The sequence below is a fragment of the Podarcis muralis genome, chromosome Z, assembly GCF_964188315.1.
Source record: "Podarcis muralis chromosome Z, rPodMur119.hap1.1, whole genome shotgun sequence".
In the NCBI taxonomy this organism is placed as follows: domain Eukaryota; kingdom Metazoa; phylum Chordata; class Lepidosauria; order Squamata; family Lacertidae; genus Podarcis; species Podarcis muralis.
This window is the reverse complement of record NC_135673.1, coordinates 17,615,742-17,642,090: the sequence shown is the minus strand read 5'-3', so window position 1 is coordinate 17,642,090 and position 26,349 is coordinate 17,615,742. Positions and strand designations below refer to the sequence as shown.

Below are 26,349 nucleotides of genomic sequence, written 5' to 3'. Positions count from 1 at the left end.
AATATATGTATCCCATACTTCCGTGCTGCATAAAAGGAGAGATGAAAGAGGTGTTTAAGATATTGCCACTTGCTTTGTGGCATCTAACCATTTTTTTTTACTGATGAGGTTGACCAGTTTTGCAGAAGGGGGAAAAAACAGTGTAACTCCAAGAATGAAAACTCAAACTCAAACATTAGCAGCAGCAGCAAAAATAAAATGTTCCATTATTATTTTTGCATCCACAGAAGTAGTGGGACAACTTAATATTGGTTTTATGTAAGCTTGGGTGGGTAAACAAGCACATAGACTGGAAAAAGATTCACAGTCTAACCCACCCAACAGGGTTCTTATGAGGACTATGCCCACCACCTTGAGCTCATTGAAGGAAATGTGGAATATTAATGCAATAAGTAGAATCATAGCATTGTAGATTTGGAAGGGATCCCCACCTAAAGGGCCATCTAGTCCAACCTGTTGCAATTCAGGAATCACAGCAAGGAAGAACCTCTGATGGGTGGCCATCTAACCTCTGCTCAGAAACCTCCAAGGAAGGGAGAGCACCAACTTCTGAGACAGCCTGCTCCAATATTGAACTGCTCTTACAACCATGAAGTTCTTCCTAATGTTTAGCTGGACTCCCATTCATTGTCATTTGAATCTATAGTTTCAAGTCCTGCCCTCTGGAGCAGCAAAAAACAAGCTTGACCAATGCTCCACATATAGCAGCTTTTCAGATAAGGTAAAGGGACCCCTGACCATTAGGTCCAGTCATGGCCGACTCTGGGGTTGCGGCGCTCATCTCGCATTATTGGCCGAGGGAGCCGGCGTACAGCTTCCAGGTCAAGTGGCCAGCATGACTAAGCCACTTCTGGTGAACCAGAGCAGTGCACGGAAATGCCGTTTACCTTCCCGCTGGAGAGGTACCTATTTATCTACTTACACTTTGACATGCTTTCGAACTGCTAGGTTGGCAGGAGCAAGGACCGAGCAACGGGAGCTCACCCCGTCGCGGGGATTCGAACCGCCGACCTTCTGATCAGCAAGTCCTAGGCTTTGTGATTTAACCCACAGCACCAGATACATGTAGTAAAATGTTGATGTTTAAATAGATGTGGCTGTGATCAGGGGGTGAATCTGAATTGGGCACAAGTACTGGTACGCCAGCTCCCTCGGCCAATAAAGCAAGATGAGCGCCACAACCCCAGAGTTGGTCACGACTGGACCTAATGGTCAGGGGTCCCTTTACCTTTACTGGTCAGCCTTATGTAAAATGAATCCACGTATGTACTCATGGCCATCCCTTTCATTCCTCACCAGTACCACTAAGTGTGATGTTTTATTAATAATAATATATTATTTATTAAATTTATATACTGCCTTTCATGAGAGGATCACAGGGTAATTTACAATAGAAAAACAGAAAAAGCATAACATAGGAACAAACAACACCCCTTCGCTCCAGCATATACAGTTTAAAAGGCCGTAGATTGCTTAATTAACCAAAGCTCTGAAAGAAGAGGAATGTGCCTAATGTTATGTAAGGAAAGCACCAGGTGAACCTTCTTGGGCAGCATTCCACAACTGAGGAAACACCACAGGAAAGGCCTGTTCTCATGTTGCCACCCTCCAGACCTCTGATCAAGGAAGCACACGAAGGGCCTCAGATGGTGATTGCAGGGTCTGGGTTGGTTCATATGGGGAGCAGCAGTCCTTGAAGTATTGCTGCCCTGTCCTGGGCTTTATAGGTGAAAACCAGGACTTTGAATTGAGCCCAGAAACTAATTGGCAGCCAATGCAGTCAGGCCAGGATTGGCATTATATGATCAAATTGTATTGCCCTGGTGAGCGACCTGGTCACTGAATTCTTCACCAGTGGAAGTTTCTGAACAGTCTTCAGAGGCAGCCCAAGTAGCAGAGGTTATCAGAACATAGGCAGCAGAAGTTAGGCTATCTGTCGCGCCTTGACTGGTAGTGCAGTTGGGCCACCAGTCAAAGCTGATGGAAGGCACTCTGTGCCACCTGAGCCTCAAATGACAGCAATGGATCCTGGAGTATCCCCAAGCTGCATACTGGCTCCTTCAGACGGAATGTAATCCCATCAAGAACAGGCAGCCTCCCAACCATCTGGTCTAGGGAACTGCCCACTAAGATTGCCTCCGCCTTATTGGGATTGAACTCGTTTGTTGGCTCTCATCCAGTGCATTATCAAGGCAAGCACATCCGCTGCCTCACCTGCAGATGTAAAGGAGTAGAGCTCCAGGTGTATACATATATACAGACACACACAACCTGTACACCAGTCAGACCTATGGAACCTAACAAACTGTACTAACAGAAGCTGGTCTCTTCCATGGCCATCTCCTCTGAGTGGAAATGGGTGTCAGTACATCATCCTAAGAAGTTCAAGTGTCCCTAAAAAATCCCTAAAATCACAGCTGCCAAGATAACTGGTCACCAACTTGGACAGCTTTAAAAGATTGGGCTGGAGTGGACCAATTCATGGAGAAGGCAATCAATGGCTACTAGCTATGCTTTACCTTCATGGTCAAAGGCAGCACTGCTTTTGAATACATGCTGGGAACTACAGGAGGGGAGAGGGCTCATTTTTGGATTCTGCTTATGGGCTTTCCCTTTGGGGAATCTGGCTGACTACTGTGAGAAGAGGATGCTGGGCTAGATGGGCAGCTACTGACCTGGTCCTGCAGGCTTCTCTTATGTAGGTAAGGCTATTTTCAATCTCTCTTCAGCAATAGCTAAGTGAGTTTCCTTCAGTGAATTCATTACCCTGAGCCTTTGATATTTTCAGGACCCACCCTACTCCTATGGCTCAATTTAACACTGATTTTTAAATTGTAACCTGCCTTGGGAAGAGATGGGGAAGAGCATGTAATAAATCTGAATGTATAATAATTTTGTCTTCAGTTCCACTGCCTTGTTTGGCTAATGGTTCAGCTGTGTCAGCTGGGGAGGAAAGCTTGCCCTGCTAGATGTGAAGCAGGTCATGAGGCAATCAGCTGTGACCCCAAGGAATTGTGGTCCATACAAGGAATTGGCAGGGGCCACATCCAGAGACACTGTACACCAGTCCACTTGAATGACGACCAATTCACAAAAAATCCCACCTTTTTATTGTGCATATGGTAACCAGGTTTGATGTGTAAAATATTGATAAGCGCAGAGGAGGGAAGAAAGGGTAGAAAAGGAATATACCAATGTGGAAGGAGGGGATAGAATAAAGCCATACCATTAGCAAATACAAGCTCATACAATGAGGTTTCCAAGATTAAAAAAGTGTTTTTGTTTTGTTTTTTACACTGAAATAACTGTACAGAGTTTTGTGAAATTTGCCAGAATATTTTTTTTAAGTAAAAACAAACAAAAAGCCACAAGCAAGGACTTTGGAGGACAGAGGTTGAACAGATAATTTGGGGTGGGGGTGGGGTGAAAAGCGTGAATAGACTTTTACTGTCAAGTAGCATCTATCAGAGAGCATGATGAACAGGGTGCATTACACAGAAGGACAAAGAAAGGGTGATTTAATCACAGGTTCTGGAAACTTGGATGGGTGGGAAATGAGAAGAGGCGCAAGGCAAAAGAACACTTGTTTGGTCACGTTAAAAAAATTGCCTTTAGTAATGAGCCACCATGGCTCTTCTATTTAAAGTTTTATGTACTAGGGCCTACCTGCCTGGATCTTTTTTTCTTTTTCTTTAAGAATGTTAACATATCCAGATTCTTTCTAAGTTTATGACTTGGCGGTGGTTGCTGTTAGGAGACAAGAGTTCCCTCCAAGGAATGAGGATGCCATCTTATTCTCCAAGGAGAGAATAGTTAATGGCTTCCCAGTAGGAAAAGCCGCCAATTCATCAAAGAAAACAGAACCTTTTTATTATTTCCCCCCCACAAAAAAAAAACTATATTTGCCCAGTTTGGAGACAAGCCAAAGAGAGAAGTTCTTTGGGCAAAGACTAGGAGAAATCATCTTCTCAAAGGTTGCTTTGTTTCCTGGCAAATGGGTCTTCAAAAAACACAAACACAAAATACCCCCATGTTTTCCAGACACCCCCCCAGCAGTCTCTGAAGTGATGCTGAAAGCATTTTAACAGTCACTCTTCCAAAGTTTAATTGTTTTGTCATTTTCTAGAGCTGCTGAGGCAATGATGTTCTCCGTTGGATGGCAAGCTGTAGAGATCACAACATCTGTTGGGAGAGACAGAAAGCAACAAAAGGCATGGTCATCCAGTGATTTAGTAAAAAAACAATACAAAACATCAATCTGCTTGGGTGAGTGGACGATTGTTGAAGGTAACCTGCAAAATAAACCCACAAAAGTTTGCTGCTAGTTCAGTACTGTCTGCACTTACTGGCTTTCCAAGGTTTCATGTAGGAATCTCTCCCATCCCTACCAGGAGGCTGGGGATTGAACCTGGGACTGTCTGCATACAAAGCAGATGTTTTAACCACTAAGCTATAATGGACCTGCCCTAATTGCTTGCCAACCTTATCTTCTAATAGTTAAGGAATTTCATTCAGTAGGATGAATTTACACTGCTCTGTTCCACTTAGAAAGGTTTTTGTGCATTTTATAGTTGTAATAATTTTTAAAATTGTATACAGTCGTACCTCTACTTACGTATCCCTCTGGATACAGAATCTTTGGGTTACAGCAGGGGTCTGCAACCTTTAAGACAAAAAGAGCCACTTGGACCCGTTTCCGAAGAAAAAACAACTGGGAGCCGCAAAACCATTGCCACATTTAAAACAAATATAACACTGCATATATTGTTTCTTACCTTAATGTCCGATCTGACAGCGGGCGGGAAGGTGACGTCGGGACGGTGTGTGACTAACGCACGCACCGCCCCCATGCGACGTCACAGCCAGTACAGCGCCCGCCACAGTGGGGAGTGTCGGGGCGCACAATGCACCTCCTCCCCTCGCTAGTATCCGCCCCGGAGCCACGGCAAAGGTGTAAAAGAGCCACATGCGGCTCCGGAGCCGCGGGTTGCAGACCCCTGGGTTACGGCCACGGCAAACCTGGAAGTGTATACTTCTGGGTTTCGCCATGCACAGAAGCACTCTGCGCGTAATTTTCAGGGTGTGAACGGACCCCCAGAATGAATTAAGTTCGTATCCGGAGGGTCCACTGTATTCTACTGCAAACTGATTATGAAGCATAAGAAATCTTCTTGATTAATCAAATACAATTACTCCTTTAAAGTCAAGGACACACCCATGACAGAATTTCTGTACCAAAGCATTCAGAAGCAAGTTCACTAGTCCTCAGTGAACCATCTTCAACACAATTCTAGAGCAACCCCTCTACAAGACATAAGACACTGGAGAGGGATGCTTGTTGGGGGGGAATCCTATTTAGTCAGGTCTTCCTTTCCTAGCTAAGTAAGCAGTCCAAAATAGTTGTGAGTTCACACCACTTGGGGGTAAACCACTTAAAATATTCTGGGACCTCCCACCTGTATGCCCTTGCAGCTTCTGTACAATCTCTTTCGTTTGGAGGTTCCAAATGTAAACCAGGTTGTCCTCTGAACCAGAAACGATCCACTAAATGAGGGAGAAAACAAATGTATTAAAATGGGAAGGAGCAACCTCACCCCAGCCTAACTAAAAAGATGCATGCAGGATTTATTATTAATGAACTCTAGAGAACAGTTTAGAAGGACTGAGCATCCCTGTTTCAAAGCAAAACCATGAGTTGACTTTGCAGATTTAGGCTCAAAACCCTTTCCACAGCAGCCCAGGAAAAGAAATTCTCACCTTTCCCCCAGTAACAGAGAAGTTGGCAAAGATGCAGTACTTCTCGTTCTTGTGGCCTGTGTAGGTCTTTAGGCACTGGAATATAAAAAGACGACAGAATACACCACAGAAGTCAGAGGCAGAAAAGGAAGCCCTCAAGCACATTTCCTTCATCGAGCTTTACAACAGAACATAAGAAGAGCTTAGATGCTGGATCCAGCAACCTGTGCTCACCAGTGTCAGAAACTCAGATGTGTAAGCTATTCGCCAAATGGCCCCTTAGACGTAGGTTGCAGGTGCCATTATAGTCACCTTTGGCCTTTTTTGTTTTTGAAGACAGCAAAGCAAAAAATGAATTGTGTATATTGTCAATGTTAATATATTTAACAATTCAGTCGGATATTTTACCAATTACAGTCATCTTTCCCTGCCCACCCCCCAGCATGTGAATCAATGCACAATTCACTCCAGTGAGACATTTTTAATATCACATTTTTACTTGTTTTACTTTCTTCAGTAATGTTTTACTGTGGATTGTTATTTTAGGTAAAGGTAAAGGTACCCCTGCCCGTACAGGCCAGTCTTGACAGACTCTAGGGTTGTGCGCTCATCTCACTCTATAGGCCGGGAGCCAGCGCTGTCCACAGACACTTCCGGGTCACGTGGCCAACGTGACAAGCTGCATCTGGCGAGCCAGTGCAGCACATGGAACGCCATTTACCTTCCCACTAGTAAGCGGTCCCTATTTATCTACTTGCACCTGAGGGTGCTTTCGAACTGCTAGGTTGGCAGGCGCTGGGACCGAGTGACGGGAGCGCACCCCGCCGCGGGGATTCGAACCGCCGACCTTTCGTTCGGCAAGTCCTAGGCGCTGAGGCTTTAACCCACAGCGCCACCTGCGTCCCGGATTGTTATTTTAATGTGCTGTAAATCACTTTGAGATTTTTTTCTTGAAAATATAAAGCGGTATAGAACTGAAAAATTACAATAATAACCTATGGCTGGAGTCTTAAAACGTTTACTAGGGAGTAGCCCTACTGAACCCAGCGAGTTATTTCTGAGTTAACACACACAGAGATTTGGACTGTAAGAAAAAGGTACGGGGAACCAACCAGCCAACCGAAACATTTATTAAAAAGACTTCCCCTAGTAAGTACACTGTTAAGGAAAATATCAAGACTCACCTTTCCTTTGCTGTAGTCCCAAAGCTTAAGAGTGCTGGAGAAAAAGACAGGGAAATGAAGCACAATACTTTAAAATAATATCTAGGCTTCTAGGGTGTTCAGGTGTTTCATACATCCTCATGCCTATCTAAAGCAACTGCAGTGGTACCTGGGGTTAAGAACTTAATTCGTTCTGGAGGTCCGTTCTAAGCTGAAACTGTTCTTAATCTGAGGTACCACTTTAGCTAATGGGGCCTCCCGCCGCGCGATTTCTGTTCTTATCCTGAAGCAAAGTTCTTAACCCAAGGTACTATTTCTGGATTAGCGGAGTCTGTAACCTGAAGCGTCTGTAACTTGAGGTACCACTGTATCTGCTAGTTTTAAGCCTCTTCACCAAATGTCTATCATATTTTATCTCTTTACCTTTCTTCTCATCTAAACTTTAGAGTGACTTCTCTCTCCCATTGCCATTCATTGTATTGCCGTGGCCAATTTTCTGTGAGCTCATTGCACCTCCCCACTCAGATATCTGTTCAACTCCCTCCTCACTAGAGTTTAATATGTTTCTGAACTCTCACAGTTCACCCTTTCAGCAACTTGCCCTCACAATCACTCTGTTCCCACCGCTACTTCTCATCTTCTAGAATGGATCCCTGGAACTGAAAAGAGTGGTCTTTTATCTTAGGTTTCAAATTGGCCAGAAGAATGAGAGCGCAATATATATGCAGAAACATATTCAAAGCTGTCAACAAGAATGAAGTCCGGATGGTTATGACTGCATACTTCTTTCTCCAAGCTGTTGTACTAGTTTAGCTAATGTTTAAATACGTATGGCTGTGATCTAGTAAATCAGGAGGTGTAATGCCCCTGTATTTGGAAGTTTTGTTTCTTTGATAAAGCTGAGCAACCCTGCCACAATAATTAGTTATTTGCTCTGAAAAAGCAGCACAACACCCCTTGACTCTTACTTGTCCAACGTTGCCGCTAGAATATATTTGCCATTGGGAGAGAACTTCACAAAAGACACAGGGGGATTGTCATCATCTGCAGCGAAGGGAAAGAAAAACCATCATTTTCATATGAAAGGCTATTATTGCGGGATAAGTTAGCAGGGGCCTTTGGAGCACACACACAAAAAACTTACCAATCAGTGTTTTCAAACACTGTCCTGATGCTGTATCCCAGATTCGGCTGCAAGGTGAAGATGAAAGTCACCATTAGTAAGGCAGCAAAAAACTATGGTTGGGGGAGAGAGCCGAGGGGGACACACACACATTTGGCAAAAGCAGAGGATCAGACAGTTGGTATATCCTCTGCTCTTAACTGCTGAAGTATTTGCTGGTGACCTGCTCCCTGCTTTGCTGAGCTATTCCCACCTGGCCTGAGAGGGCTCCAAACAAGTCCTGCAAGCGCTGCTGCTGCTGAAGGGGCCAGAGATCATCTTAAATGTGAGTCCTGCAGGACCTACTGTTCAGAATGCCTAGAGCAGGCATCCCCAACCTGCGGCCCTCCAAATGTTTTTGGGACTACAACTCCCATGATCCCTAGCTAACAGGACCAGTGGTCATGGATGGTGGGAATTGTAGTCCAAAACATCCGGAGGGCCGAAGGTTGGGGGTGCCTGGCTTAGAGACTCTTGGGGTGGGACATGAAGGTGTCTCTGTCAAGGTTTAATCAGGGTGGGTGGGTGGGTGGGTGGGTGGGTGAGTGTGAATAAGCTTTGCTGTTAATGGAATAAGGCTTTTCTACCTTTATTGTTAGACCTTTTATGAATTATTTGGGTTTTCTTTTTTAAAAAAATCCTTCTATACTTATTGAAAAGTTTTCATGTATTGTTTATGACTGAATATGGTTGATTTTTTTTTTGTAATTACGTAAGCTGACCTGAGCATGGTATAACTATGTAAAGATGACATATAAATAAGCGATGATTATAGATGCTGCAGGGACCTTTTGCATGAAAGCTGTGTGTTCCCCTATGCACTGTGTGACAGCTCCTTTTTCTTTCTTTTTATAGGTCAGAACCTGCATAATCATCAGATTAAATAATTAAAGCAAGTGACACAGATCTCCCACATACACAGCACATGTGCACACACACATGTGCACACACACCTCTTCGCCTATTCTTCCAATGTTGAGGCTTAAAATTATCAATATTTAAGATACAGCCAGTCTGAGCCAGTTTAGCGGCAGGAGAACAAAAGAGCTGCCTCTTGGGGGGTTGGAGGGAGGGACTGGAAATCAAGTCAAAATTGTGGACAGAGGGACCCATTCTCTACCCATCATTCCTCGGGTGGCTGAATGCCCCCACCTCACAGACTCAGGATCTAAACCCAGCCTTCTCTCCTTCTCCCACTTACCAGAGGCCATCATAGCTGCTGGACACTATCAGGGAGCCATCACGGTTAAAATGCACCTGGAGGCAAGAATTTATTATTAATTGAATTTATACTGCCACACATAAATAAACATTATTTTGGTGGCTTAGCAAGAGGCAATATTGCATCTGTGGTACTAGGCACCTTTTTCAGGAAGAAAATTCCCTAAGGTTGGTGCCAGAATGCCCCCCATACCAAGACCCAATTTAAATACACTGCTGCTCTTTAAGAGACTCTGCCAGTTTGCTGAACGTTTACTGAAGAATTTAAGGTGCAAGACATCCACCTGGAGCCAAAGACTGCTGTGGCATGGAGTGTTGTATTCCTATGGTTGGAGTAAGCATCAGATGTAGGACTTCACAACTAGCAGGGCAAGCTTTCCTCCCCAGCTGACACTGCTGAACCATTAGCCAAACAAGGCAGCGGCAGCAGCAATATTTTACTCCACTTGCTCAGCCTGGAAGACCAGGAGTTCACTCAAGAAGCTGGAAATGTTACTGACAGGTGGCAGGCAACTTTGTCATGGGATGGGGCAGGGGTGGGGGAGCATAAGGGACAGCCCAGCTCATCTCAACTCATCCCAAGAGGACCTACCGCTGAAACCGGGTCAGAATGGGCTGGCAGGGTTTTTAGGCACTTCCCGGTTTTGACGTCCCATATCCTCACACTCTCATCAAACTGGAGACAAAACAAAGGAATAAACTCAGAAGATTTCAGTGTTGTCTCTTAAAATTTCAACTACTTGTAAAGGAACTCCATTGACAAAATCAGGGACAAGATTTCTCTGTGGTTAATATCTTCACAAGAAACCTAGAATCAGGTTCCATCATCTCTCCTCTTTCCAAAGCAAGAAGTCACTGTTCAAGCACTTCTGTGTGAAATCAGGGCAAAGTTTATTGCACAGTTGAGATTTTACAAACAATGCTACCTCTATTGCAAAAAGTTTTATTACCAATTTTTGTTCCTTCTCCTTGCTGTCCTGTTACACAGCCATTGCACAGAACATCCGAGTTTGAACTACAGCAGAGACAGATAGTGAAGGTTCACCCTGGGACTAAATTAACAACCAGGGGGGCCTTTCCAACTGTCCTGGAGCATCACAAGCTACCTGTCCTATATAGCAGCTGCTCTATAGAGTGCACTGCAGGGACACCCCACTCACAAAAAGCAGAGATAGACAGGGCTTACTCCTGCCTTTCAGCAGGAGGCCCAGATCCAAATGGCTTGTCATCTTTATGCATTTTGGAAATTAGTGGAAATTACAGTACAGTGGTACACGTGAAGAGATGTAAATTCTGTAAAAGAGTGTGAGAGGAAATTGTTGGGATCACCCGCTTCCTCAGACTGTTTTAAGAATGTGCCAATAATGCTTGTGCAGGAAAAACTCAGCTTTCAGCTAGCCTGGTAAGGAGCAGGCACCCTGTTCTCCTTGCACCTGTTCTGCACCTGTGTAAACCTAAGGTAAGGAAATGCCTCTGCATAAGCCTACGTGATTTATAGGCCTGTGGACTCTACCTTTGTGACTCAAATATCACAATGGTGTGTTCACTGATGAAATCAACAACAGAGCATATGCTTGGCCAATATTTCTCTTCTCCACCCCCTTCCCACAACCCCACATACATTAGTTGAATATCTGCCGTGGCAAGAGGAAACTGCGTCCTACCAGCACCATGGTGCCCTGAAATGAAACAGTTAATGCCTGCTGCAACACAGCTAGAGATTTGAGTCAGAGCTCAGCCCACCATTTTCTGTCTTATGAAAGAGATAGCAGGAGCGACCCACTGCCTCTTTTCAGCAAAAGCAAATGCTCACCGATCCTGAGACAATGAGGTTGGACTGTGGGTTGAAATTGCAGCAGAAGACATAGTTGCTGTGCCCCTTCAGGGTTTTCAAGCATTTCCCCTAAAATGATAATAAAAACAGTAAATGAGCCAGAGCTCCATATTCTTAGGACTGGCTGCACAGTGAGGAATGTAGCACCATATGGTGGAGACACTAGAGATATCACACACTGGACTGGGACTCAAGTTTAAAATGCTCAGCTATTGGGTGGGAGAGAACCAGTGTCAGTTCACCTGGAGAGGAGACAAAGCTACATCTGCAGGATGTCCTGGTTCCCTGCTCCCCATCCCCCAATGTTAAGTGACCACAGCACCATTAGTGGAATGAACCACTAACAGGTTTAACAGGACAACAATGAGCCAGCAATGCAGGAAGGGAATTCCTATATCTCCCCTTCAAAAAGTTAACCAAAAAGGGAACTGCATTAAAAACTATTCAGCATGCAAAACAACCGTTAAAAAAATCTCACAAATCTTGGCCTTAAAAAAATGCTTTGCTATCCATGCACATTTCAATGAAAATATGTACACTACAGCTCTCAAAGTTTAGCCAACACAAACTTCTTTTTGTTGTCAGGAACATAAATACCCACGAGAAGGAAAATGTTTGTTAAATTTTCCATAGCAGTTTAAGATATTTAAAGGCTATATATCTGGTGGCTGGGTCCACATTAAGGGGTGAAGGTATTTGTTTATAGTTTGGACTGTTAATAATAATAATCCACACACAAAAAGGATTATATTACTGCCTAAAATGGGTCTCTGACATTGTCTGAATTATCAGGACGGATCCCTTAAAGATTTATTTTAACCACACAGGTAGTTTTTATGTATTCGTTATGCACAGACTGCTGGCAACATTTTGTAAAATGAACAGGATATAAATTGAGGTAAATTTATTTTGAACTTTTAATCTAGCCTTTTAACAACCAAGAGCAGACTCAGTTCAATGGACAGGAAAACCTAGAAGTCCTGATAAAGCTGAGTTTGTGATTCAGTGCCATGAAAAGTCAGAAGTGAGTTTAGCTGGATCAGGAGCACCATTATAGATAGACAGTCATATTAGAATCCAGTTAAGGCTCTCCAAGATGGCTGGGTGGTAAGCAAAACAAGTAGGGGATGCAACTACAAGCTTCTTACTGAGCTCACGTCCCAGATTTTGAGAGTTTTGTCATCTGAAGCAGATACAAGAAGGTTTGAATCGGATGACCAAGCAACATCAGAGATTCCCTGCAACAGATAATATTTCGTTTTTTAAAAAAAAAAGTCATTCACCTGTTTTTAACTGATAAACTGTGTACAATTTACAAAGAATGAGGTGGTTACAAATGCAGACTGTAAATAGGATAATCTCTCTAAATGCTCCCCTCTAGCAAAAAAACATCCTCCCTCCAAGCAGCAGAGCATAACAGAAACCAAAAAAAGGGTTAGCCAAATAACTCCTTCGCTCTCATGTACTATTTTGCAATGAACTTTTCTCATGTTCTAGAAGGCAAAAAAACCAAACAACAGAAATGATTAACGATCTACTCCTGAAGTGAGCAACTGTTGTAACCTATTCCCCATGTCCCCATAGGCTAAATCCCTCCAGGCAAGAAGATGGTTAAAAATCCCCAGCCACCGATTCCTTATTTGCATAGGCAGAAGCCGCTGTTACATCTTGAGGCACTTGTCCAGTTAACTCTGCAACAAACACTTCAACCAGTCCCCTTATTAATTGGGAGGTACTCACCAGTTTGTGGCCAGATATGGTTTTCTCAAATTTGCCATCATAGGCACCCCAGATTTTTATAAGCTTATCAGCCGCTAAAAAAAAGAAGAGAATCCACCAACAAAAATTATTTTAGGCACCTTGACCCTGCAACGTGGGGGTGGGGAGGCATGCAGGTATTTTTGAACCCTGATTATACTCTTTTTTGCCCTCTTTTTAGAGAAGATGGGGGTTATAAAGATGCATTTGTTTAAGTGAATACATAAATACAGCCCACCAACATATGATATAAGCAGAAGAATTTTCACGCCTCTCACATCTGAGTAGGAAACTGTGCAAATGTACTTGACTTGCACAAGGCATATAATTCAGTTTCAAATGCAGACTATAAATAGGATATTTCTAAATGCTCCCTCTAGCAAAAAAAACCCCAAAAAACCCTCCCTCCCTTAGTTTTCATAGTGTACAGGAAGTCCCAAGTGTGAAATTAGCAATGGTAAAAGGAAAAGGTAAAGGTACCCCTGCCCGTACGGGCCAGTCTTGACAGACTCTGGGGTTGTGCGCCCATCTCACTCAAGAGGCCGGGGGCCAGCGCTGTCCGGAGACACTTCCGGGTCACGTGGCCAGCGTGACAAAGCTGCATCTGGCGAGCCAGCGCAGCAGACGGAAACGCCGTTTACCTTCCCGCCAGTAAGCGGTCCCTATTTATCTACTTGCACCCGGGGGTGCTTTCGAACTGCTAGGTTGGCAGGCGCTGGGACCGAGCAGCGGGAGCGCACCCTGCCACGGGGATTCGAACCGCGACCTTTCGATCGGCAAGCCCTAGGCGCTGAGGCTTTTACCCACAGCGCCACCCGCGTCCCTGGTAAGAACCATCTAAAAAGGGACATTCACTCTGGAAGAGCATCTGCTCTGCATGCAGAAGGTTCCAGGTTCAATACTTGGCAAACTGAGGTAGAGTTGGAAAATAACCCCCCACTTGAAATCCTGGAGATCTGCTGCCAGTCAGTATTGATGGTATCCTGACCTGAATGGACCAATGGTCTGACCATGTATAAGGCAGCTTCCCACCTTCTCGGACAGGAGAGAATGCCTAATCTTTGCCCCAAGAACGAATAATCTAAAAAAACAAAGAGGGTTTGGCTCTTACTTGATGCATGTGCTAACACAATGAACACTAGATTTCTTGAACTGGGAAACAGCCCTAGAAATAAATGTGAATAGGAGTTAGGAAAGGATCCCTCTTGACCATGTCAGAATGGATACTTACAAGAACTGGCCAGCCACTCCCCATTGGGACTGAATTTCACTGATGAGACAGCTTTTGTGTGTCCTGCCAGCGTGAACTTCAGGGCATAGTTTGGTTTTACAGGGGCAGGCTGAGAAAAGAAAACCACAAGAGATGCTTCAAGAACAGACCTACAAAACTTGCATGACTCTCTGAGCCTGACTTAGCGTGCTGTGGTCTGCCAGGTGGCCTGCCACAGCACCTGTTATTGCTGTCCCAGGCAGGCAGGATCCAAACCCAACAGGTATTCAGGAAACAGTCAGAAATACTCAAAGATAAGGGAGCCCAAGATGGATGGGGGCCGGACCTAATCAAAATGATCAAGTTTAGTTTGACCTCTAACAACCCTTCTGTGTTGTGTTAGATCAGGCTACCTCAAACTCGGCCTTCCAGATGTTTTTGAGACTACAATTACCATCATCCCTGACCACTGGTCCTGCTAGTTAGGGATCATGGGAGTTGTAGGCCAAAAACATCTGGAGGGCCGAGTTTGAGGAAGCCTGTGTTAGATGCTTGGAAAGAGCTGGATCAGAACTTTCCCTTACAATCCCTTTTGATACTTTCCAAAGGGAGGCAACCTATAAGCAGGCAACAGTAAACAGTATGGCAGTTAGATCCTTATGAATGAATCTAGATCTGCCTCTAGTGACAGAAGAGTCGGAGCTGGGTTTGGGCTCTTAACTGAACAGAATCCAACAAACATGCCCCCATAAAATCAGGTCCACACACAAGAGTTTACCATCCTCAGAATATTTGAACTTGCAGACAGAATTACAGCCCAGAAGCCCTGACACACACCTTGCTCTGATTGGTTGAAGAGGAGGGTGTTGATTGTGTTTTGGTTGATTCTGAATCTGGCTTCTTCTCTTCCGTTGCCATGGCTATGAAAACTAGCAAGCCAGGATCTGGGCACTTCACAGGATGGAAGTGCAAGCCAATTCAAAGGAGGGTGTCTCCTACAAGAAAACAGGGAGAAAATAATGGTTTTCCAAACTTAAGGCAGCCAAGGCACACATCACACACACAAACCCTGAATTAAAACTAGAAGCCCATTGCACCAATACACCTTCAACCCACATGAGTCCTGCTGGATCAGACCACAGCCTACCTCATCCTGCAACAGCCTTCCCATTTGCTCACCAGCCCCTGATATTCTAAGGTGGAGCATCTTTGAACATAGAGGTTCAATCATGCCCAATGACAAATTTTAAAGCTTCTTAAAGTAGCAACCATCTCTTGGACTGTGATGGCAGTCTCCTAAAGCTGATGTTATAAATTCTTTAGTGTTTGTGTAAGCGCTGACTGGAGAGGCAGGAGAAAAATTAGGGATTGGTTTTTAAGCTAGTTACCAGCCCTACCCCAGGGCTTTGTCCTTCAACACTTGCTCTCCTGTTCTGCACTTGCTTTTCCCAAAAATTCCAGAGGGGTAGCTGCAGTAGACTGTGGCAGCAAAGACAAAAAAGAAACCATTGTCTCTATTCAGACCCAAACACAGCATATGCAGCAATCTACTACCAGGACCCTTCTGCATGCTACACCTAGTCCCTGCACAAGGGAGTCACTGGCACAAATCTGACATCAGAAAAAGGCAGTATTAAAAGACAGTAGTACATTTCAATCTGAAAAGACACTATGCCACTGATTTTAAGGTGACCAGACCTAAGAAAACAATTTCAAAGGCAGGGTCCAGAGAGAAACAACTGAGGTCAAATCTATTCTATACATTTAAAACCCATAGCTTCCCCCAAAGAAACCTGGAAACTGTAGTATGTCAAGGGTGCTGGGAATTGCAGCTCTGTGAAGGGGTAAATGACAGTTCACATGATTTCTCTGGGGAAAGCCACATGCTTTACCAGTGCTTTAACAGTGCGGGCGTGATCTATGATTCATCAAGAAGTTCACGTCTATTCATTTGGATCTGAACAGAGGCAATGGTTTCCTTTCCCACTACAACTGTTAATTAATTCAGAACTGCCCAGTTGCTATGGCAGAGAGTCACTCAGCTTATTTTGCATATATTATAACTCTTAACTGAATTAAGACACTTCATTGTTTTTCCCCATTAAACATATTTTCCATTTGAAATTTTTAAAACAGAAAGCTGGTAAAGCTTGCCTCCCATTCCACATCTGTGCAAATCTGCAAAAAGTAATACAAACTGTCATGTATAAGTTGTTGTTAAACTGGGAAGTCAGACCCTCAAACCTGCAAGGTCTGGGTGATTTAAGAAATCAAGTCTTCTGGGTTTGCAATACCAACAAATGCTAATAGTAAGATTCAGAAATGAAATGAAATTAAGAGTTTGGGAGTTTAAAGGTTAGCCCGCAAACAACCTAAGGAGAAAAGAGGGTTTGCTGCTGTTGCAGCAAAACCCCATCTTCTATGTCTGAGTCTCCAAAGAAGTCTGATAAAATGCTGCACTCATATTCTAGGAAATTTGAGCTGTTACTGCAGAGGGAACCATCTCACTGCAGCATTGCTACAGGTGTGCTTTCACCAGATATAGCAGGACTCTTGCCTCAAGGTGTAGTACAGGCAATTATATTACACACACACAGACCGTCATGTCACATTAAGCCACAGTTTTAAAACAACTTATGGTTTATCCAGAATGAGAAGGGTGCCAGCACTCACTTCTCAAAATTCAACCTTGTTCCCATGTATCCTAAACAAAGTCAAATGAACCATTGTGTTCATCTAGCCCACTACTGTCTGCACTAACTGGCAGCAGCTCTCTAAGGTTTCAAACAGGGAGTCTCTCCCGCAGAAGGTGGGCAGGAAGAGGAGCCACTAGGAAAGGAGGGATGATAGACTAGGTGGGCCTGGCAACAGGGATCTCCTTAAGTTCTTACTGCTACTGTGGGTGCAGGTAATGATGGATGGTATGGAGGAGGAAGAGCGTTAGCACTACTGCTGGCACTGCTTTAATACCAACATTAAATAATTCAATGGATAGGTGGTAGTAACATTACTAGGAGCATTATCACTACCACAAACAATAATCACAACAATTAGTAGCAGAATTATTACTAAGAGCATTACTGCTACACTAATACAGGCACACACACCCCCCACCTTACACATGACCAACTTGACCGCGTATATGCACAGAGCCAGGAAATAAACAAATAGATGGTGGGACAGAACTGAAGAATTTTTGTGGCTCGCAACAAGACCCTCTCAGGAGCTCAAAAAGGACTTCAGTGAGGGCGGAAGAAACCCCAGAGAGACAAGAAGTGCAGGGGGTACAGTAGTGCGGCCACCGCCACCGCTTTTTCACGTGTCCTCCAGCCTCCAGACAGCCCCAAAGCTTCAACTCTAGTTGAAGAGTATTGCATGGAGAGTGTGTGGGAAAGAGTACTGGAGAGCAGGGGGTGGGGGGGACAGGCAATTAGAGGCTTTTTAGAGGGTACTCCCCCCCCATGTGATTTTCGCTTATGCATACAGGGGTCTAGAACGTAATCCCCGCTTAAGTTGGGGGGGATGCCTGTAACACAAACAGCTATAGGCATACCACAGAAATATTGCAGGTTCTGTCCTAGATTACCGCAATAAAGCAAACATCACAATAAAGCAAGTCACACAAATTTGTTGTTTTCTCAGTGCATATAAAAGTTATACTCACTCTTGGGAAATTATATATAATGAATTTTTTTAAATGTTTAAGATAACATTTGTTAAAAAACTAAAAGCTTTTCTGTTAGGTATTTTAGGACAATTGCCAAAAGAAAAACGGAACCTATTTATGTATGCTACAACAGCGGCAAGAATCTTAATAGCTCAAAACTGGAAGACTGGAGAAGTACCATCAAAAACACAATGGCAAGAAAAGTTGATGAGCTATGCAGAAATAGTAAAGTTAACGGACAAATTGCGTGAAAAGGACAATAGTGACTTTGAAAAAGAATGGGAACCTTTTACAATACATTTGCAGAAACAGCAAGAAGAAATTATTATTATTATTATTAATTATTAATTATCAATTATTATTATTATTATTATTATTATTATTATTATTATTATTATTATTTATATACCGCCCTATACCTGGAGGTCTCAGGGCGGTTCGCAAAAAAGATCAGAATATATAAAATCAAAATAAAATAACCCAATACAGTGGTACCTCGCAAGACGAATGCCTCGCAAGACAAAAAACTCGCTAGACGAAAGGGTTTTTTGTTTTTTGAGCTGCTTCGCAAGACGATTTTCCCTATGGGCTTGCTTCGCAAGACGGAAACGTCTTGCAAGTTTGTTTCCTTTTTCTTAACACCGTAATACAGTTGCGACTTGACTTCGAGGAGCAACTCATAGAACGCGGTGTGGTAGCCTTTTTTTGAGGTTTTTAAAGACTTTGGTGATTTTTGAAGCTTTTCCAAAACTTTCCCGACACCGTGCTTCGCAAGACGAAAAAAATCGCAAGATGACAAAACTCGCGGAACGAATTAATTTCGTCTTGCGGGGCACCACTGTAATAACCCCCATCAATCACTATGTCATTGTTTATGTATTATTCTTATTATTCATCTGGTATTTTAGTTGGTTACTCTTAGTCTCTCTCTCTCTCTCTCTCTCTCTCTCTCACACACACACACACACACACACACACACACACACACCCTACACTCTGTTTCTGTTTATTACATTACTATACCGTCCTTCACCTGGCAGATCTCAGGGCGGTTCACAGCATAAAAACACAAAATACACAATGAGAATGAGAATAAAACCAAGCAAGCAACCAACCAACCGCTCCCCTTCCCTCAGGTAGACTGCCTCTGCCCACGGAGGCTCCCTCCCTCCCTCATTCTGACATGACTCAACAGACCTTCAGTTTCTGAGCAGCACAATTCAATCGTCGTTGGCTGGATTTAAATAAACATTTACAACTTTATTTACAGAGAATAAGAAGTTTAACAATTTGACAACATATTACAGTATACAAACAGCAGAATGTATCATTTGATGTAACAAACCAGAAATGGTAATTGAGAAAAGTCAACAGGGAGGGGGGAAATTGGAAAATGTATGTTTAGTAATGTCATTGGATATTTGGTATGAGAAAAGATACTTAATAAAAATTATTTTTATATATATATATATATATATATATATATATATATATATATATGTTCACTATACTGAGGTCCAGCGATTCTCAACATTTTTGAGTCCATGGCTCCCTTGCAGATTCCCTGTAGGAACCACTTACACTGGGGTTCCATTACAAGACACACGTAAGTGGGGATTCCTCATTCCGCCCGCCGCCCCCACCCCCCCAGCACATTCAGTCCCACCCCCTTTTTGCACCATTGCTGCTAATATTACCCAAGTACAGGCTCTGGAGTAAACTAAATGCCTTATAGATGCCTCCATCTCTGCCCCATTTTTATGAGCTGAAAAAACTGAGGTAAAGGAATAATGATCAAACCTACCAAGAGGGCTGGGGCAACCTCAGAGCTTCAAATTCACCACTCAGCTATGAAGCTCCCTGGCTGCAAACTTGGGGACCAGTCACTGCCTCTCAGCCAGACCTACGTGACAAGGTTGATGTGCAGACAGAATAGGGAGGTGGGCAGAAAGAACCACGTACACCACTTTGGAGCTCCCTGTAGAAAAGATGGGATATCATTGTGATAACACACACAATAGCCCTAAACACAACCAAGCAGGAAGTTTTCCTGCACATTCCCCTTTCAAATCAACAGGAACCCAAGCAACGCTGCTGCTCTGCAAAGTGCAATAAAATGACGTATACCAGTACTAGTAGTTCCTTAGCAGCCTCATTATGAAAATTGGATTTTATTCAACAGTAGTTCTATCCAAGAGTAGGACCACTGGGATTAATGGACATAGAATCATAGAACTGTAGTTGGAAGGGACACCAAGGATCATCTAGTCCAATTCCCTGCAATGCATAAATCACAGCTCACAAATCCCAGGCAGATAAGTCATCAGTAGTGTGATCCTATGTATATGTAGTCCAAAGGAAGCTTCATGTACCATCAAAAGAACAATGGCAAGAAAAGTTGATGAATTATGCAGAGTTAGCAAAGTTAACGGACAAACTGCATGTAAAGGACAGCAGTGATTTTTAAAAAGAATGGGAACATTTTACAATATATTTGCAGAAACAACAAAAAAATGGACTTGTTGGCAGGATTTAAATAAACATTTACAATCTTATTTACAGAGAACAAGTCAATAGGGAGGGGGGAAATTGGAAAATGAAAGTTTAGTTAGGATACTGGATATTTGTTATGAGAAAAAAATCAATAAAAATTATTTAAAAAACAAAGTAAGCTTTATGGTGTGGAACAGACTATCTGGGAAGGTGGTGGACTCTCCTTTGTTGGAGGTTTTTAAACAGAAGTTGTATGGCCTTCCAACTCCGAATCCAATTTTATGATTCTATTATTTCCTCTCAGCCTAACCTACCTTACAGTACTGTTGTGAGAATAAAGGGAGGGGAGGACAACATAGACCTCAGCATGAAAGGACCCAGTAGGACTCCATGATTCTGTTTCCACATGGTCCAACTTTTCTTCCTAATTGTCCAATATTCAATTGGGTGAGGGGTTATAATTCTCTAATTTCCCTCTTTCTTTTGGGGTCCCTCAAGGATTCATTGCCAGTCCTCAGCTCTCCTCCCTCCACAACCTGTGCCTGCGGGACTTCATCAAACCCAACCCAGGGAACCCCCCTCCACGCTGCTGAATCCCCTTCCTCTGCAAGGAAAGGGCAGGGGAGCCACTGCGCACTCTGCATATGATTAACTTAGGCCCATTCACGGCAATGGGTCTGCTCTGAGCAGATCCTCGTGGGATGCAACCCACTATTACTATTGGGGGCTCTACTTAACAGCCCCCTCTTAAAGCATGCCGGCATCCATGACCTCATCGCCATACCTGTGCCACCACCGGGAGCGTTATTACTTCTGGAGGCGCCAAGCAGCAGCCTCACCGGGAGCATCGCCACGCGTGTGGTGGCACTCACTACCCAGCATTCTCGCGAGGGACATCCTCGCCATCGGTGGCACTACTTAGAAGAGTAGCCCGAGCATCGTGGCCACCGGGAAGCCTAACCGTGGTGGCCCATAAGGAGCAGCGGCAGGAAGGACGGCGGGAGAAGCGTGCAGGGGCGCCAGCGTGCATCTCCCCACCCCGAAGGAATCGCTACTGGGCTCCAGCAGGAGAAGCTCTCTCCCCCCCCGCGCGTGCGCTTTTCCCGCGAGGAATGGGCGGAGGGTGCGGGCCCAGACTCTACCCCCGCTTCCCCAGCCCCCTTCCCCGGCCCCCTCCTCTCCTCAGCGACCCGGTTCCTCTCTCCGCGAACGAGGCGTAGGTGCCGCCGCCGCCGCTTTTCTCCTCACGAGTCGAACTCACCTTAAGGCGCGGCTAGATGCGCCGCTTTCTCCGCCGCCGCCGCCGCCGCCTTCACCTCAGCGCTCGGCGGGAGAAGCAGCAGCAGCAGCAGAAGCCGCGGCAGCAACTCTCTCTTGAGGAGGAGGGCCTCGCGCAGGCGCACTAAACGGACCCGGCTGGGAAAAAGCGACGCACCACTCACGGCACCCGCGCTGGCTGCAGCTCGAGGGAAAGAGACGGTAGCAGCGGCGGCGGCGGCAGCGGCAGCCCAAGCGCATGCGCTCTACGCACCTACCACGGGCCGGCTTTGCCGCGATGACATTATCAGACTACAATTCCCATCGACCCGCCCCTTACGCGCAGCGACCAAGGCGTGAAGGGAGTTGCAGTCCAGGGAGGGAGGCCCCACCCTTAAAGGTATAGTGTCCGCAAAGGGACAATGATCTTCTTCTTTTTTTCCAAAAACGGACGAAGCCCACCTTAAAAAGGGGCGGGGATAAGAAGGGCGAGGAGAGCAGGATGCCCTGAGCGCGCCTGCTACGGAGCGCCGAGAGGAACCAAAAAAGGCAGGCGGCGTGGATGGGAACGCGGACGCCAAACGCCTTAAAGGGGAGCGACGTCTTTGTTCGCCGCCTGAATGTGCGAATGGGTTGGAAGCAGGCAAAAAAAAAAAAAAAAAGACACGTGTCGGTCCTTCTCAGGGCAGGGGCTGAATTAGAAGCGACGAGGCTTGTATAACTGAGCGAGGCAGAAGAAGTTTTCCTTACCTTTATATATTGCATAAAGTATTCATTATTTTGCATCAGTGTTAGAGTTAAAATTTCACACCCACACCTAACCATTTGTATGCTATGAATGAGTGAGTGAGTGAATGAATAAATGAATAAATAAATGCATTCCTGCACCTCAAGATAATAGTTCATGTATGTGATGTTGTAGTAGACTGTAGCCCAGAGATTGGGGTGGTGTGCATGCCACAATATTATCCTGCTTTGCATACAATTATTGTCTTCCAGCAGCATCTTAAAAAGCAGAGACATCACCTTACCAACAAAGGTCCGTATAGTTAAAGCTATGGTTTTCCCAGTAGTGATGTATGGAAGTGAGAGCTGGACCATCAAGAAGGCTGATCGCCAAAGAATTGATGCTTTTGAATTATGGTGCTGGAGGAGACTCTTGAGAGTCCCATGGACTGCAAGAAGATCAAACGTATCCATTCTGAAGGAAATCAGCCCTGAGTGCTCACTGGAAGGATAGATCCTGAAGCTGAGGCTCCAATACGTTGGCCACCTCATGAGAAGAGAAGACTCCCTGGAAAAGATCCTGATGCTGGGAAAGATGGAGGGCACAAGGAGAAGGGGACGACAGAGGACGAGATGGTTGGACAGTGTTCTCGAAGCTACAAACATGAGTCTGACCAAGCTGTGGGAGGCAGTGGAAGACAGGAGTGCCTGGCGTGCTCTGGTCCATGGGGTCACGAAGAGTCGGACACGACTAAACGACTAAACAACAAATTGTCTTCCAGAATGACTCACATCAATTAAAGACACAGGGAGAGAAGTTTTTTTTACACATGTATAGAACCTGAGCCTACGATGGAGGGGCTCATAGCATTAGCATCCAAAGAGGGTCTTGCTTCTCCCATAGCCACAAACTGGTATACCCAGACAAAGATCAGGCTGTGTCTCCCACATGGCTTATTTGGTTCTAGCTTCTGGCTCACACACCTCAGCCCAGGCTTTTGTCTTTCTAACTACCTCTGGCACAGAGCCACTTCCTTTGTTACCTTAATGACCCATACTTTAAGGGCCTTTACATACCAAGAATTATGGTGCTGGAGGAGACTCTTGAGAGTCCCATGGACTGCAAGAAGATCAAACCTATCCATTCTTAAGGAAATCAGCCCTGAGTGCTCGCTGGAAGGACAGATCGTGAAGCTGAGGCTCCAATACTTTGGCCACCTCATGAGACGAGAAGACTCCCTGGAAAAGACCCTGATGCTGGGAAAGATGGAGGGCACAAGGAGAAGGGGACGACAGAGGACGAGATGGTTGGACAGTGTTCTCGAAGCTACAAACATGAGTCTGACCAAACTGCGGGAGGCAGTGGAAGACAGGAGTGCCTGGCATGCTCTGGTCCATGGGGTCACGAAGAGTCGGACACGACTAAACAACTAAACAACAACACATACCAAGAAACTTGACAGCAATTGAATCCTTGTTGGATCCAGGAATTAAGGGACTCAAGCATACAACCTACCCTCCCACAAACTCACATTAAGGTTGTTTGAGCTGTCCAGGGTTGCTTTTGCTATCTGTCAGAACATCAGATTTATGCAACCAAAGGAAATTTAAAGCCCTAACTTTTCTAAATTGTATGGCAACCTTATTTTGTTATATGCATCAAGAAGATCATGTTTATAATCCCCTTCAATCTCATGGTAATATGTGGACATTTTTTTATTTATTTTTTGGAGTGAATAATTTGATTTGATTTTCAAGCAACATACTGTAGTGATGTGTTGTGAATAATGTTTCGTATATATATCTGCAGAGACAAACAACAGACTGTGGATATTTCATCACATCCCTCCTGGCTGCTGTAGGAAAATGGACGCTGGACTATATGGTCTACTCTGGTCAGGTAGTTCTGAAGTAACATATTACTGCTTGAAGCATTGCAGTGCTACAGAGGCAAAGTAGTGATGGTTGTGCGAACAGAAAATGGTCAAATGGCACATGAAGACGACAACAAAGCCACATACACAACAGGCAACAGCTGTTTATCTCTCCTCATTCACTGTCCCAGACTTCTTGGGATCCTCCTGATTAGCCTCCCTGGTCCTTTTCTCGACAGGAACCCACATTTATGCAATTAAGTGTCTCATTAATTTTCCAGACACCTGCAGTTATTTACTCCAGGCACCACTAGACCTTGAGTTTTTTATGTCCCCCTGGGAAACATCCCTCTCTCTGCTTTGGCATCAAGACTCAGAAAGGATGATCTGTATGTATGCTGCAACATCCCTGACCAATAACATCTTCCCTAGAAGATGGAGCAATCTTGTTTTCTGCTCCTCTGGAGGGGAAGACCTGTACCCATGGATTCAAATGATAAAAAATGGAGATTCCGAGTAAACATTAGGAATAACTTTTCTGATGGTAAGATTTATTCTGGTGGGAAGAGCTGTTCAACCTTGTAATGGACTACCTTGGAAGGTGGTGCACTCCTCTTCACTGGTTTTTAAGCAGAGGTTGGATTGGCATCTGCCAGAGATTCTCTGGCTGTGATTCCTGCATTGCAGGGGGATGGACTAGATGATTCTCTGGGAATCCCATCCAATGCTACAGTTCTATGAGTTTATGAATCCATCCTTCCCAAAACACGTCATGAACCAAAATATAGCCGTCCTTCAAAAATTTACACCTCCCCATGTTTTGCAATGCAATTCTCTGGCTATGTCATGTGCCTGCCCTCCCCAGGTGCATATATATATATATATCAAAATCCACACAGTGAAAATAACATATGCAAATATTAAGGTAAATTGCTTGCAAAAAGTTGCACATTAGGTGTATGCATGAACAGGCAGCTGACTTTTTGCGAAGACGTTTTTTTAATGCAAGTTGATGTGGAAATGTGCAAACTGGAAAAATTAGGGAGAAGAACTGAAATTGAAAGGGCTATCCATCTCCTACAGAATAATATAAGGAAGACGTTTACCTGGTCAGAGGAATTTCTCGTACAATTTTTTTAAAACACATAAATATCAACATAGAATAATATAATTGCAGAGTACTGGCAAGCCAGGTGTCCCCCTTAGTTTTGTCTGGCAGGTTCTTCCTGTGTAAGGGAAGAACCTGGCATTTGTCCTTATTAAAATTCATTTTGCTAGTTTGGGCCCAGTTCTCCAATCTGTTAGGATCATCTTGAATCCCGATTGTGTCTTCAGTGGCATTGGATACCCCTGGCACAAGCCAGCACTAACTCCACCCTGGCTAGCTCAGCCCAGCTTTGACTTCACCATTCCAGCTAGGTGATCCAATTCAGCTGCAGGTGCTGCCAGTAACTGCTGAATCAGGGCTTCAGTCCTGTAAGGAGGCATTTAGTTTCATGGATGTCTGTACAGTATTATTATTTTTTTAATTAATGGTGTAATTTTTATGTTCTAAACATTGTACGTTGTCTCATTGTTGTGGGATAACCAGCCTCATATAAACAACATAGGTAAAGGTAAAGGGACCCCTGATCATTAGGTCCAGTCGTGACCGACTCTGGGGTTGTGGCGCTCATCTCGCTTTATTGACCGAGGGAGCCGGCATACAGCTTCCGGGTCACGAGGCCAGCATGACTAAGCCGCTTCTGGCAAACCAGAGCAGCACACGGGAACGCCGTTTACCTTCCCGCCGGAGCGGTAGCTATTTATCTACTTGCACTTTGACGTGCTTTTGAACTGCTAGGTTGGCAGGAGCAGGGACTGAGCAAAAGGAGCTCACCCCGTCGCGGGGATTCGAACCACTGACCTTCTGATCGGCAAGTCCTAGGCTCTGTGATTTAACCCACAGTGCCATCTGTGTCCCATAACCAACATACTTAAGTCTAATTAATGCATGAATTGGTTAATACCACAGAGTAAGCTGTCCTGCCAGGCTTAGCTATGTCACTTCCTTTACCTTGGGAACAAACAGGTAAGCAGTCCTATTGTCCCCCTCCCCCAGTCTACCTGAGAAACCCAGCTGATTTCAGCTTATTGCTCTAGCTCAATCACATGGCTCTCACCAGCCACTCTTGTGTTCTGACCTATACCAATAAATTAAGAATGTTTACCACTTTGTAACAAAGCTAAGTTTTCCAGTTTCTGCAAC

General features: G+C 44.5%; 1 protein-coding gene across 5 annotated transcripts; it reads right to left on the bottom strand.

Annotated features, from left to right (window-relative positions):
- Positions 1 to 3,087: 3,087 nt before the first annotated feature.
- WDR5 (WD repeat domain 5) lies at positions 3,088 to 21,695 on the bottom strand. Of its 5 annotated transcripts, XM_077922270.1 has the most exons (16): positions 21,506 to 21,693; positions 19,556 to 19,729; positions 14,922 to 15,079; positions 14,106 to 14,214; positions 12,857 to 12,930; positions 12,265 to 12,354; positions 11,096 to 11,185; positions 9,875 to 9,958; positions 9,263 to 9,318; positions 8,044 to 8,090; positions 7,868 to 7,943; positions 6,921 to 6,954; positions 5,758 to 5,832; positions 5,457 to 5,544; positions 4,606 to 4,663; positions 3,088 to 4,182 (listed from the first exon to the last, which is right to left on the bottom strand). In XM_077922270.1, exons 3-15 carry the CDS (start codon positions 15,000 to 15,002, stop codon positions 4,644 to 4,646), a joined length of 924 nt encoding a protein of 307 aa, XP_077778396.1. In that variant the 5' UTR covers positions 15,003 to 15,079; positions 19,556 to 19,729; positions 21,506 to 21,693; the 3' UTR covers positions 3,088 to 4,182; positions 4,606 to 4,643. The 5 variants fall into 5 exon arrangements, with proteins under 5 accessions (XP_077778396.1, XP_028571308.1, XP_028571310.1 ...); XM_028715475.2 differs by lacking the exon at positions 4,606 to 4,663 and having other exon boundaries at positions 21,506 to 21,689; XM_028715477.2 differs by lacking the exons at positions 4,606 to 4,663; positions 21,506 to 21,693 and adding an exon at positions 21,029 to 21,143.
- Between the last annotated feature and the right edge of the window lie 4,654 nt (positions 21,696 to 26,349).